At 36.0% G+C, this 14606-nt stretch overlaps 1 protein-coding gene across 1 annotated transcript; it reads right to left on the minus strand.

Annotated features, from left to right (window-relative positions):
* Nucleotides 1-4089: 4089 nt before the first annotated feature.
* On the minus strand, nucleotides 4090-11842 carry LOC148959835 (glutamine synthetase-like). Its single transcript, XM_089109820.1, has 5 exons — nucleotides 11695-11842; nucleotides 10843-11278; nucleotides 9756-9983; nucleotides 8812-8978; nucleotides 4090-8618 (listed from the first exon to the last, which is right to left on the minus strand). Exons 2-5 carry the CDS (start codon nucleotides 11221-11223, stop codon nucleotides 8291-8293), a joined length of 1104 nt encoding a protein of 367 aa, XP_088965946.1. The 5' UTR covers nucleotides 11224-11278; nucleotides 11695-11842; the 3' UTR covers nucleotides 4090-8290.
* Nucleotides 11843-14606: the final 2764 nt, after the last annotated feature.

A 14606-nucleotide genomic window follows, 5' to 3' on the forward strand; every position in this document is an offset into this window, starting at 1 on the left:
AAAATGCAATGATAGTATCACAATGATAGTTTCATTATTTATTAATGTCGGTATCTTGAAATGCAAATAAAATATACGGAGAGTGGATGCAGATGTGTGCCAAACTTTTTATTCTGATTCAAGTTATCGTCAATGCCAACTTGCAAAAGTAGTGGCAGAAATCATCTCGGCGCGTTTTCTCACTATTTCCGCGCATAATTAATGTGATTTTTCTATTTTTAGGGTTTCCAATTGTAGTGTAGAGGTACACCAGGCCTACGCCCAATTGAATTGCCGCAAATCATTGCTACGCCAAATGTACACCATTGCTGCGTCAAATGGTTGGCCAAATACAGCGAAAGGTACGCCAGCGTCGTAGGCTAAGTCAAAATCCGGAAAAATCCAAAACTCGTGTACACAAAGGTATTGCAACACCTGCGAAGGCGAAATAAATTTTGTAGTTGTCTCGTTGAGCTATTGTGTTCTCAGCCAATGGCGCGCAAATAAAACTGCAAAATCAATGAAGCGTAAATTCGAATATTACATTTTCACTGTTGAAAATTTTAAATCAACAATTCAAGTAGCTTTTGTGTAATTAAACAACAATTTTGTGTATGTGCTTCTGGCTCTGATAAGTGCAGAAAATCACTTTTGAATTGATGAACAGAATTTGTTGTTGAAAGGCACTGGGATTCTTATTCGTTCTCCATAAACTCTCAAAGTCAGTTCTTTTTTGGACTAAAGAGCCTCGTGGCTTACACATCGTGGCATCATTTTCATTGGCAATAAAAAATTGTTCGCTTATACTAAGGTTAGGTCTTTGTTAAGACCAAGAAAGGACATGGAGCTTAAAAATTGCTTTTATGGAAAAGACTTCATATCTTATTTCTCTAGCATTGATTTGGTTCCACCAAAGAGGCTATTTTGCATTATTTTGACATATTTCATTGCAATATTTCGCACTTTGCTAGTTAACGATTTATCAATTTATACTATATAAAAAGTTTTGAAATCTTCAGAATAGAAAGACCATCTTAGTGCAGTCGCTTAGCAGTTGAATTGTGCATTTTATGATACAAGCATGAAAATTGATACAAGTACACAATTTGACATGCTGAATAAGATGAGATACAGAAACCGCTTCAAAAATGCCCCTAAAAGCTATATTTAGACTGGGGTACCTGTACCCAGTCCCCTTTTAGGTCTTCCTCGATATCTTTTAAACTGTTCATGTCATAAACAAAAATTTGTTTTCTGGCGTAATTTGACATGCTGAATAAGATAAGATGCAGACCCCACTTCAAAACGCCCCCAAAGCTATTTTTAGACTGGGGTACTTATACTCAGTCTCCTCCTTCGGGTTTTCCTTCATATCTTTTATACTTTGCAAGTTATAAACCCGAAACTTGGTTTTCTTTCGTAAATTGACATGCCGAATAAGATAAGATGCAGACCCTACTTCAAAAACGCCCCCAAAGCTATTTTTAGACTGGGGTACTTGTACCCAGTGTTCGTTCGGGTCTTCTGGCGTAATTTGATATAATGAATAAGATGAAAATCTGCTTTTCTTGTAAAATGTTCATACAATTCTGAAACCTTATTGTCTAAGCTCGTACGTAGGAATTGGTCAAGAGTTCATTGGTAACTGCATCTGTAGCAGTGGCGTAGCGGAACAGTTTAAGGCCGTTAGCAATACTTTGCTCGGAGGCCCTTGAAAAATGATATTTTTTCCAAAACTAGACAAAAATAAAGAAATCAGCAAGATAAATAATTTATGCGATAAAAAGATTGAAATATCAATATGAAACAAAACAATTTCAGATAGTGAAAAATATTATCAGGCATTTTTATGGGCTCTGACAAAGGTTGAAAAGTGGGGGGGGGGGCGAGGGAAAATTTAACACCCATAACAAAAGATTTTCAAAAAAACTCTGTTGTTTTGCAAAAATGTGAGGGGGCAAAGGAGGCCCTGATTTTCTCAAAGTCATTCATCTTGGCAAAACAACAGAAGGAATATACGGCCAACCTCACAGACTTCAAAGTGGAAAGTTAAAATAAACGAGTCGAGCTTAAATTTAATGGTTCAAAATCTTTGATATTTCGGGGACAAAAAAAGGGATGCTGGAGGTATATGAGAAAAAAAGAGGAGACTTTTCCGATGGAAAAGGAGATGGGTCCGGGAATATTTTTGCTACCACACCCTCCTGATTGGCTTTAAACACCATCAGCTTATATTTTGCACCAGTAAACTTCCGACATTTTGCAGCACTTTGACTTTCCCCTGCTTCGGTTCTCTGTTTCTTTTAGAATTATTTTTTACGTGGAATGTCTTGTCATGGTCGAATATTCTAAGTAACAAAAGGAGAGAGAAGAATGTGCGCAAAGAGTAAAAGTTTGTTTACCGTGTACGTACTTTGAATGCTTTCGTCAGGATTGGTCCGGTGAAAAAAGCCATTCACTTTGTATTGGAAAGTGCTGCTTAATGTTTCTTTATTCTCTTGAAGGCTCTAGCTTTGCATTTTCTTTTTAAAGACATCTTATCCAAATAATATACTTGAATAAATAATGGTCTCAGTTAGAAGGAAACTAATGGCCTTTGCGAACTTGAAGTGTCTTAATGTAACATGTTACCAGAAGAATTGGTGTTTCTCAAATCACTTTTCACTTTAACTAATGCAAACAAACCTTTATGGGGGACCCTTCCTAGGAGTTGCTCGAATCAACAACCTACGTCGGTTACGCCACTGGTTAGTAGCACTTGATAGAGCAACAAAAGGTAATGTTACATGAAAAAAACCTTCCAAACAAATTTTGCCTCTTTTACAAAATGAAGAAACTGTGTCACAGCCAGTGAACGCGTATCTAAATAAGAAGCCAAAGCAAACCCTTTTTTTAAGTGCATTTGTGTAATCGTGGAGTGGTAACCATCTTTTATCTTCTCCTGTCCCAAACTCGACCCAAAGCTGTACTCAGCTGAGCCGAAGTTTCAAGTTTATAACTTACATAGTATAAAAGATATGGAGGATAACCTGAAGGAGGCCTGGGTACAAATACCCCATCTAAAAGTAGCTTTGGTGGCGTTTGTGAAGTGGATTCTGCATCTCATCTTATTCAGCATGTCAAGAAACGCCAAAAAACTAAGTTTCAGGTTTATAACTTACATAGTATAAAAGATATGGAGGAAGACCTGAAGGAGGAATGGGTACAAGTACCCCAGTCTAGAAATAGCTTTGGGGGCATTTTTTAAGTGGGGTCTGCAACTCATCTTATCCAGCATGTCAAGTAACGCCAGAAAACAAAGTTGCAACTTTATAACTTACATAGTATAAAAGATATGGAGCAGGGCCTAAAATAAGAAATTTTTACAGATCCACATTTTTTATAAAAATTGGGCGTGGTACTTTGCTGGGATTGGCATCATGAGGGTGGCAAATATAAAAACTGCCATCATAGTGCAAATAGCATGTCCTAATTGGGCAAATTCTTAAATGAATGAAGTATAAGTAGCAAAAGCTGATTCTTTACATTATATGGATTGCGTTAATAAGAAAATTAGCTACTTATAGCGATGTCTTGATATGTGAGCGGAGAGTTATCGAAAGAAAACTCTTTTTCTTGGTTTGTTCGATCTCTGTCAAAGTTATATTTTTCATTTCACCTTCAAAAACTCCCTTAAATCAGCCTTGCCTCCCAGACTTTGGTATTTTTTGTTTTTTTGGAACCATATCTTTGCAGCTTTTCTCGGAACTCTAAACTTGCGAGATCAAGCATATTAATCGCAATATTTATCCATTTGATAAGTTTTCTGAAGCTATGCTGCTTTCCCCACCTGCTTCTATCTTGTTGTAGGTGGGAATCGGCCTCTCTGCATCGACAGAATTAGGGATTGCTGCGATGTCCGGGACAAAAGCTGGGTGAAGCTTTCTAAAGTCTTGTTTACTTATGGAAAGTTCTTTACTGCATTCAGCCCATCAAATTCTTTGCCATCAAATCTGTTCTTCAAAAAGTTTTGATACTATAAACGAAAAACCTCATTACAGATGGCAAATAAACTCTTCCCCTACCGATGTACAAATTGTGCTTGTTTCTTCTTATTCTCTTTTCGCCCAGTTTGAAATATATATAATCACACATTCCGTTGTATTTACAACATTGTGTACATCAAATAGTGAAAAAAAAGTTAGTTTCTCAGGCTTCGTTTGACTGTTCTTCGCCACAACACTCGATCCTGCACCGCTCTTTCAGCTTCATTCCATCCATCTAACTGCATATCTTTAAAGTCTTTGGTCATTGTTTGTGTTATCCATATGTACTTTTTTCTTCCCCTATGGGCTCTTCCAGGTCTTCTAGCTTCTCTTAAAGCCTTCTTTACAGGTGTTTCATCATCTAGTCTCAGCATGTGACCCGTCCATCTTCTTCGTTTTTCTTTGATTTTGTCCACCCATGATGTCATACCAGCAATCTTGTCAATTTCTGTGTTCTTTTTCTTTTCTTGCCATTTTACTCCTAGCATCCATCTCAGAATTCGATGTTGGAAGCCTGCTATTTTCTTTTCTAGAGTGGTGGTGACGTTCCATAGCTCAGCATTGTACATGAAGATTGGCTCTACTAAACTTGATAGTATCTTTTTCTTGGTGGTGATGCTTTTTCCTTTTGTCCAAATATGTTGCAAAGCATGATCTTTTTAATATGTTGCAGTTTGAAAGCATGATCTTTTTTTCCCATCTTGTTTGTAATTCAGAAACCACGCACCAGATCTCAATTTTGGAATTACGCCAAATTTGTCATAAAATTATGCTAGATTTGCAAAAATTATGCTAGATTTAAAATCAAGGCAACCCTGCTCGAGAAAGAGGCTAATACATGCTCAGAATATCAAAAGTGGCCAGAGTTGCAATTTGGCCATTTTGACAACCCAGTGTACTCATTCTTCATAAACAAAAAGGCAATTTAGATCCATGGTTTGATGGCCAAATTTATCCACTTTGGCAGTTTCTCAAAACCCCTTGGCCATCATAAATTGATTTGGCCGAAGAAGCAACATTTGGCTGAATTCTGGCAGCATGTTGCAAAAAACAACGAAAATGCAAAGGAAACAAAACTTTTTGCACAGATAATATTAAAAAATTTTTAAAATAATTTCAAAATTGGAAATGATGAATGATGAAACAAAGCAAAATAAAATATACAGTTTTAGATCAACGCAAGTGAAAACTTTTGTAAACTACAAAGCAAATTTTGATTACGGTATCACTCCCAATAATTAGCAAAACTTAAGCTTTTTTGTATACTGCTGGCTGCATTTGGCTGCCAACCACAAAATATGTGGCTGCCAACCATTCAAAACAACTGGCAATATCCTGAAGGTGGAAAGTCACAATTTACTCCCAAAATGAAACCACAGATGCTGGTGTAAAGTGTTTGCATTTGGTAACGATAGACAAAGGATCAATGGAAACAATGTATCTTCTAAATAATATCAGAATTTTGCAACAGTTATGCAAGATTCCAAATTATGCTAGATTTTATGCTAAATGACAATTTTTGGCCAATTTCATGTTAATATTACGCTTATTCCGGTCACATTGGCACCAGCCCACAAGGGAGTGGCTGGAACGGGACTAGCAGGCTTGCCCCTAAATTTTTTTACAGCAACGCCCTTTGAAACACCGGAAACCACTTCTTTCAGAAAATATTTGCTTTTTTCTGTCCTTATTCATAAACATAACGATTTAAAGAAGATTTCAATTAACATAAAAATACAAAACCGAGTTAGATAAAATACAGTGAATCTTTGATCACACAAGATAAAGCACCATCAAAAAGAACAAAAACGTGTTCCCAGAAGAACTGCTACTAATGCGTTCGTTAGTGTTATTTTTCAAAACATTGTCTAACCTATTATTGCAAAAAGTTGAGGAGGACTATAGTCCCTGTTATGCAACATTCCCAATTGAATGTTCCTCCCAGCTACTACCAAGGGGCTTATCATCGTTCAGCTACTGTAGCCTTGAGAGGAATTTTTCCAATGCTTCTCCAATTTAAAACATCTTAGTTAAAATGGTTTATGACTTTCTTTGAAATCTACTGAAAAATATCACATAAAAAATCCCAAAATACATTACGGGCAGGAAATCATAATCTCGGTCTTGGTCTTAAGGCTCAGTGTCTCTTTTGAAGCAAGTCATAAAAGCAAACTAAATTGAGATGATGTCTTGAAGTTAAAGCTGTATACAGAGTCCATCTTACTTCAAAATAGCACACAACAATATCGTAAAGCGTAATTGATTTTTCTCCGCATGTACTGAAGCTTCGAGCTCTGAAGTTTCCTATTTCTTCTTTATTATCCATTGCTTATTTCTTATCACAATTTTCTTAATAAAAAATGAGTGCAATACATAAGGCTGGGATTGGGCATTCACTTCGAGTTCAAAAAATGTTCCCATCTCTTTCTTAGGCGTTTCGATTGGTAATTTATGCTGCACTTTTAAGAACATGCATTATTTACAAAACCACACTTTCTACAATTACAGGTCCACAATTTTAATTTACAACTCCACAAAGTGAGTCAGATCCACGCTTATTTTAGGCCCTGATATGGAGGAAGACCTGAAAAAGAACCGAGTACAAGTACCCCAGTTTAAAAATAGCTTTTGGGGGCATTATTGAAGCGGGGTATGCATCTCATCTTATTCAGCATGTCCAATTGTGTACTTGTACCAACTTTCATGCTTGTATCATAAAATGCACAATTCGTCCTATCACAACTACACGCTCCTTACCCTGTTAATATTCTGCTTATACCACTGCAGATATTTCGTATAACTGTTTAATTTCTCATGTTAATCTTGTAATTCTTAGTATTTCAAAAAAATTGATTCCTAGTTTATCAAGACTTTGTTTATTTTTTAAGGGAATGTTTCAGCGTAAAGTTATAAGTTTGCCAAACTTCACATTTTTGGATGTCGTTTTGATTTGGGTGCTGCAATACTTTTGTTAGCTTAGTAACACTTATTTATCGCTATCGGCTTCGTTTTTAGTGTAGTGTCTCTGCCAAAAAAAGATAAACATAGTTTACATGCCGCAAAACCAAAAAAATTTTGTTTACTAAGTTATAATTAAACTACAAGTTACCTATCAATTTCCTTCCCTCTTGTCATTGTGTTCTTTTCAGGCCAAAACGTTACAAACCGAATATTCGCGCCTAAAAACAAATTAGAGCCTAGTCCCCCGGAACTAATTGGGTTAGATTGAGTTGCGGACCAGCCCATGAAAGATGTTTTCTGCTTTGGGTTAATTTGTCTCATGAAGATTATATTTGTAGGTGATATTGTTGGATGGACCCCTCTTTAGTCCTCTTTATGAAAAATACATATATGAGAACTTCGTTAATGAAAACATTGAAATCTACAAGCTGTAATGTTAACTTTAAAATATTGTTGATATAAACATTCTTATGCACTTTACATTAAAACTCACCCGACTTAACTAGTTTATACCAGTATAAGCACTATACCTATACTAGCACTTTGGCTGCCAAGAAAATTATTCTCCAGGTACTGCACCATCAAAAATGTACATAATAAGACATGGTTAATTTCCTCCAAAAGACAGTTTTGTTTGCAACACCTCAGGTGTAGAGACATGAATACAATGTATTTTTTCCATACACCCAGTTTCTTGTGACATAAAATATTAATTAGGCATAAATATTAAGACTAAACAAAATACAAGCAGCTCAAATATCAAGAGTGTTATAACTTGAACAAACTTATAAAGAAAATAAAAAAGTACATCATATGAATGAATGGAAGAAATCTACCCATGTTAGGTTATTATGTGTTTGCCATAAACTTAGGATAAAATACTTATGTAAAAAGAACTAAAATAGTTATGTTATTACTGGATTATATACATGCCAATCCCTTCTCCAACTGAGCAATGGAGTAATGATTATGATTAAATACTGATATCCAAGATAAAAAAATACCTTGTCATTATCAGAGGATAACTTGGTGAATTTATATGGAAGCCAGTACACTTAACTGACAACAAATGTCATCCTTACTTGGTAGACCTTTATACTTTATACTCAGTGCACATTCTCTAATGAAACAAGTCATTACTGGACTATGGTAGAATCCATCATTTCAAGACTAACCCTAACCCCAAATCTTAGTATAATTTTATTTTTCTGTCAATTAAATAAAACTTACTTGAAATTTTCAAAAAGATGATAATGCCTACCAAGCAACATTATTTATCAACACCTATATAAAGAATAATATTATTCATTATAGTTCTCATTGCTTCAATCTGTTTCATCCAGGATGGTTGTCCTCACAATTGCTTCAGTTACAGCATAAGGGTCACAGTTGGAAGATGGTCTACGGTCTTCTAAGTATCCCTTGCCATCTTCAGCACACTGGCGTGGAATCCTAATGCTTGCTCCCCTATGTGCAACACCTGATGAAAAGGTGTGGATATCTGATGTTTCATGGCGTCCTGTCAATCTTCTCATGTTGTCTGCCCCAGAATTTGGATCATACATTCTTATATGGTATTCATGTCTCTTTGACAGCCTTTCAACTGCTTCATACATGTATTTGATTCCTCCCTCCTCTCTCATAGCTTCCGTGCTACAAAGGCAAGGCAGGTAAGACCATCAAATTTCCAAAAAATAGCAATAAAGCAATAAGAACTGGGAAAGAAAGTGTTTCAAACATTGAACAAAGAAAAAACAAAAATGAAAGTCAACATCTAACAAAACATAAAAGTTGAAATACAATTTGACAAGGTGTTTTTATGTTAATCACAAAGATTGTAATTTACCTATAGTTGGTATGTGCTCCAGCACCATTCCAGTCTCCAGGCATTGGTTTTGGGTCAAAAGTAACAATAATACCAAAATCCTCTGCAACCCGTTCAAGTAAATATCTAGCAATCCATAAATGATCACCCATGTCAATTCCCTCACATGGTCCAACTTGGAATTCCCACTGAAGTTAATAATATAATAGTTAATAATAAAAATATTAACATAGACTTTCTGAACTATCTACTATATATGTTATATATAAACACAATTTTTACCTATTATAACTATGCAAGCATTGCAAAATTTTATGAAAATGAGAGAGATTTTCCCTGATTATTGAAGTTTCATATTTTTGGTTTTCATATTTTAATGTACAATTAAAGAGCCTAAACATAGAAAATGTTCAATTTCAAAATACTGAAACTTTCAGGTCAGACTGTCCATCTCCCTATACTGTATTTCCATGAATTGCCCCCCTCAGAAAAGCCCCAACCATAGACCTTCAAATTGTAAATAAGCCCCACCCTCAAATAAACCCCCATCGCTACCATAAATCCTCGAATTGGCCCCCTCAATTTGATAATTGGTCTTAATTTGTTAATACTTTTGGTAATAACTTAATGTCAATAAAAAAATTCCTACTAAAATATACCTCTTTTAGGTCTTCAGTCTTTTAACAATAACTTCTTGATGTCTACTATCAGTTTATAAGCTCCCACCTTGTATAAACCCCAACTTGTATAAGCCCCCTAAAATAACCCCCACTCGAAAATATTAAAAATAAATAAGCCCCCAGGGGGCTAATTCGAGGATTTACAGTATGCAAGAAACTAGTTATGAGAAGTTCTGCTTTATACCTCTATTTGGAGGCATTTCTTTTTCGAGGTGTGCAGAATTCTAAAGGTGAAATATAAACCAGATATAAATATGTTGTGAAAGATATTTGAAAAGAACCTACCTGGGCAGGCATGACCTCTGCATTCTCACCAGCAATTTTTACACCAGCATAAAGGCAAGCCCTATAATGTGCCTCCACAACTTCCCTTCCAAACACTCTTCCTGTACCAACAGCGCAATAATATGGACCTTGGGGTGCTGGGTATCCACCCTTTGGCCATCCCAGGGGATGCCTGTCTTGGTCCAACAGTGTGTATTCTTGCTCAATACCAAACCATGGGTGCTGCTCCTACAATTGCAAAATGTAACTTGAAAGTTTACAGTAACCTTTGAAACACTGGTCACCAGGAGTGAGACAACAATTTTTGCAAAAAATTCAGGGTCAATGCGTTAAAATGTCCAAGACCCTAACCGCTGATCAATCCTCATGCCAGATGCAATGATGGAAGATTGGAAAAAGTCCTTAAATGGGAAGAATTTCTAACAAGAATTCTAATATGCAGTAGCAGTAGAACAGCATAATTGGCTGATGCACATAAATAACATTTTGGTCCTGCGAGTCAAGCAATTTTAATATCTCACAAAGAGCTACTAAAATAGCAAAAAGTCAGCTTAGTTGTTGACAAAAAGCAGGCTTAGTATATTCAAGGCAGTATAATTACAAACATGCAACAAAAATTATCAAAAATAATTCATAATAATCAAAACAAGAGTCTATTAATAACTTAAACCTCAGACCTCATGCAAACGTATGTGATACGGGCAAATTTAAGTCAATAATTGCACGCTCAAACCAATTTCTCAGCCATATTACATTGTGTGTACAAGTTTCTGCAAGCGCACGTAAAGAATGTAGACTTTGTACCCGAAGCAGCGCATTATCCGGACATTTTAGTACAAACAAGTTGCTTGGCAATTAAAAACTTTCGAGAGAATTCGAGTTATTCAAGCCAAAGAAAAATAAAGCTAGCGGTTTAAGGCTGCAAAGTAGTCGAATAGAAAGTAAATCCCCTACTTTAACGCATCTAGGCCTAGGTTTTAACTTTTAACCTTTGGGTATTCTACAAAGCGTAAAACAGTTGACAAAACGTGACCAGACCATAGGAAATCAAATGACGTGCTCAACAAACAATTAATGAATGGCCTACCTTCACTTCCTTTCGCTGCATGGCTTGATTGCAAGTTTTCCTTCTGTTTGATTCGCATGGTTTGTGGTCGTATTTGTAAGTTTCACAAAGGACGATCTTGTTCTTTCCACCTCTGAATGGATCTTTGAACATTGCAACTGGGTGGAGATATGTGTCGCTATTCTTGCCAGTTGCCTGGCCTGTTGACGATCCATCATAATTCCAAACCGGAACATCTTGGGGTAAAGTTGGTTCAAAATCTACTGTTCTGGTTTTGCATCGAAGGTGTTGTCCTGTACCGTCAATCCACACATACTGTACCATAACCCTTCCCTGAGTGTCCAAATCCATGTACTTCGAAAGCACATCTTGGTTTAGGCCTTTATAGACATTAGCTGCCATTTTGTCGCTGTTATTTCTTTCAATTTATGTGGCAAATTTTCAGGACGAAGCAAATCTAAAATAGAAAATTTAAGGATACATAAATAGCAAATGTATATCGTATCGTAAATTTTTTCGGTTACAATCGATCGTAAAGTAAACGATAATGAATGCTGGATAGTAGATTTGCAGAAGCTGTTGCAGAATGACATGGGACAACCGCAAATTTAGGCCAGGCTGTTGAAAAGTACAAACAACGAGATATATAATCAGAAAATCCACTATTCGCTTCACCCAGCAAAAGCCGGAAAACTACACCTAAGATTAAGATCACATCCACATGATGCATGCATTTCAATGTTTAAAAATATATTTACAAAAGTTTCAATATCCCGATTGATTGGAAACTAGGAGACAACAAGAAGTATTCTGTAACTTCTACAGTAACTATAAGGTACAACGCAACATTTCAAGAAAAACAAAATTCCTTACCAATATGCCACGTTGTCACATACAGCGAAACCTCAAGGCACACAACTACACAGACTGAAGCAACAATGCAGCGCGCCAAAATTTTATTACGCTAGACAGTAAATTCTTTACCCATAAAAGGAAGTTATCCTCGTTTTCAGAATCCACCTGCATGCAAAGACGGATTTTATTGCACGTGATTGTGATATTGAGCACATGTCCAGTGCGTCATGCTCAACGGGAAAAATCCAGTAAACATGACCTTTGTGTATTTTCCGCTTTTTTGATTGGTTTGTAGCGCTCTCATTTTGACCTTTATCCTCCCTCAAAAGCAATTATTTCACGCAACTGAACCTTGATTCGTCAATGTTTTACCAGTCACAAATGCGAAGATGGCAGGGCAAAATACAAACTTTGATCAAATTTCGTGAATAAACAATTACACGTAGACCGTTTGGCCTTTGACCAATTGTCAAATCTGTCAAGCCTATACCTCCATTCATCAAATATCACAACACGAAATCAAAAAAAATATTGGTTTCCATATTTGCAGTCAGTGTCGTGTCCAAAAAGGAAATTTGCTAACTTTCAAAAACAACTGAAAAAATATTTCCTTGCAAAGACAACAGGTAACAAAGGGGCAATATGATAAGATCTATTAATTAAATTTAAATGGGTACATAATAGACGGACGAAATAGATCCAGTTTCTTTGTCGTATAATGAAGATTTTGATAAAGGTTTCGAACCCGTTTGAAAAATCACTTCAGCTGAAGGGAAGAAACCAGAAAATGCAAACTTGAATCAAAACATTAGATCGTAGACACGGCAGTTTTAAAGAAAAATGGCGCCATTGAAGGAAGGAAGTTAAAAGGGAATAAGAACTACACTCTTTTTTTATAAGAACAATTTTATAAAAACATGAGCCTCAAAACTGGTCAAAAGTTAAGAACAAATTAAGAGCAAGCTGAGGCTGCGCTTCTGCAAAATGCAACTTTTAACAACGTTTTTCTCAAAAACGAGGATTTTTAGCGATATGTGGGTGCTTTTTCGGGGAATATTCAAATTTGTCAGCAAATTAAGGCTGTCTCACTCACTTTGTTGGCAAATGAGGCCCGAACACATCCTTAGAGCGAAAAAGCTAGCAGTAGCACTGCTTACACCCTCTTAATTTAAGAACAAATTAAGAACAATCCAGCCTCAGATTTTGGCAAAAATTAAGAACAGTCAGCCTGAACTTAAATTTACTGGTTCTTATAAAAAAAAGAGTGTATGTATTAGAAAATCGCGCAACCCCAGGTTAAAACCACAAGTTATGCTTCAATTGTCAAAAATGAAAACAAGCTTGCTTTATTGATTTCTAGCTATTTTTACCAAGGTTGTAAAGGATAGTAAATGCTAATGAAAAATTAAAATTGACTTGATAAGCTGTTTGTTATTCCATGTTGTTTCAACCTGCAAGACATTCACATCGTTGTACTCATTGTCAGCTTGGCCTTTGAGGTAAAGGCGTCTTTTGAAAGCCTTCCAGATCCCTGGAATTTCATTGAGGCCTACGTTGAGGCGTAATGTGAAGTGAAGTGAAAACAGCTTGGTTTTCTTACGATTGAAAGGAAATTTTCAATAAATGCTCCTACGTGCAGTGGCATAGGGGGGTGCCTTGATGCAGATGCTTACCTTGATAATGTTATCAATTTTTCTCATATAATAACTTATAAAAATAAACGATAAAAATATATCAACAGCATTCTACTCCTTTCACCCGAGTCACAACCACATTCTTAAAAAGGCACGCCGCCTCAAGGAACTTGGTTACGCCAGTGGCCTTCAGTACCAATGACATTATTTTGCAACTGCAATGCCTGCCAAAAGTCTTTGGAACACTGACGTCAGTTTCAGTTCCCCATGGAACAATGTTGGTTTATTATGAAACGGGTTAGGATTTTAGGAAGCACGTTCTTTTGCGCTTTTTTATGATATTTCTCTAAATTATCAACATTGTTCTAGGGGGAAGGGGGTGGAAGTAGTAATTTTTTCTGAAAAGGAATGAAAGATATAAAATGCAATGCAAATTGCTGGATGTTCCAAGTACTTTTGGCAGGCATTTTAAGTCTGATTATTTAGCTTGTTACGTTTTTATTTTTCTTCAGCGTCAAAGTAGAGAAACAGTACACAATCCCAGGTGGACGACCACAATGAGCACGGAAAAGTGGCTTTTGTTGGTTTGAAAAGAAATTTGAATGTATTTCACGGGACTGAATGTATCATTGGTCCTTTTGTTCAAGCACAAAGTCCAATAAAGCTTATTAAAAAGCGCGGGGTCGCTAGTTTTAAGCAAAAATGGTAAACATTAATATCTTTCTCCCAACCCTTCCACATCTCTCTACCAAATGTCCAGATGCTTGGAGCTATTTTTCGGGGCTAATATTGACTTTGGTATTAATTAAAGATTATTTGTTGTTATAAGCAAAATTCCTGTATCTATGTTCTTTTGATTTGCAATAAAGTGGGGACTATACACCTCTCCTCCTCATTTTTTCTACTTTATGGCCCTTCACTTTGAAGTTTAAGCACTGAGAACATTGAGTCTAAGGGGCAGTTCTGATCAAGGTCTAAAGTCATGAAGTATTTACATGGTCGATGAGCCCAGAAGCATTCTTGAAAATAGGTCAATTTTGTCATAACGCTCGCAAGCAGCAAGATTGATATTTGATTTCATCAATTCTATACTGTTGATTTTGTATCTTTCGTGCATGCTTCCAGTGTATGCAATTATACCAATCTTGTTAATTTTCGGTTCTTCAGTATCTACCTATATTTCTTTATGTCAATCGTACGTTTCCATACTTGTTAAAAATATTTACTCATTAATGCTCAAGAACAATAAAACATATCTAATTTCTTAATATCTACAAATATAAAATAATTTCTTAA

The sequence above is a fragment of the Rhopilema esculentum genome, chromosome 8 (assembly GCF_057945365.1).
Source record: "Rhopilema esculentum isolate cy_ngs chromosome 8, ASM5794536v1, whole genome shotgun sequence".
NCBI lineage: Eukaryota > Metazoa > Cnidaria > Scyphozoa > Rhizostomeae > Rhizostomatidae > Rhopilema > Rhopilema esculentum.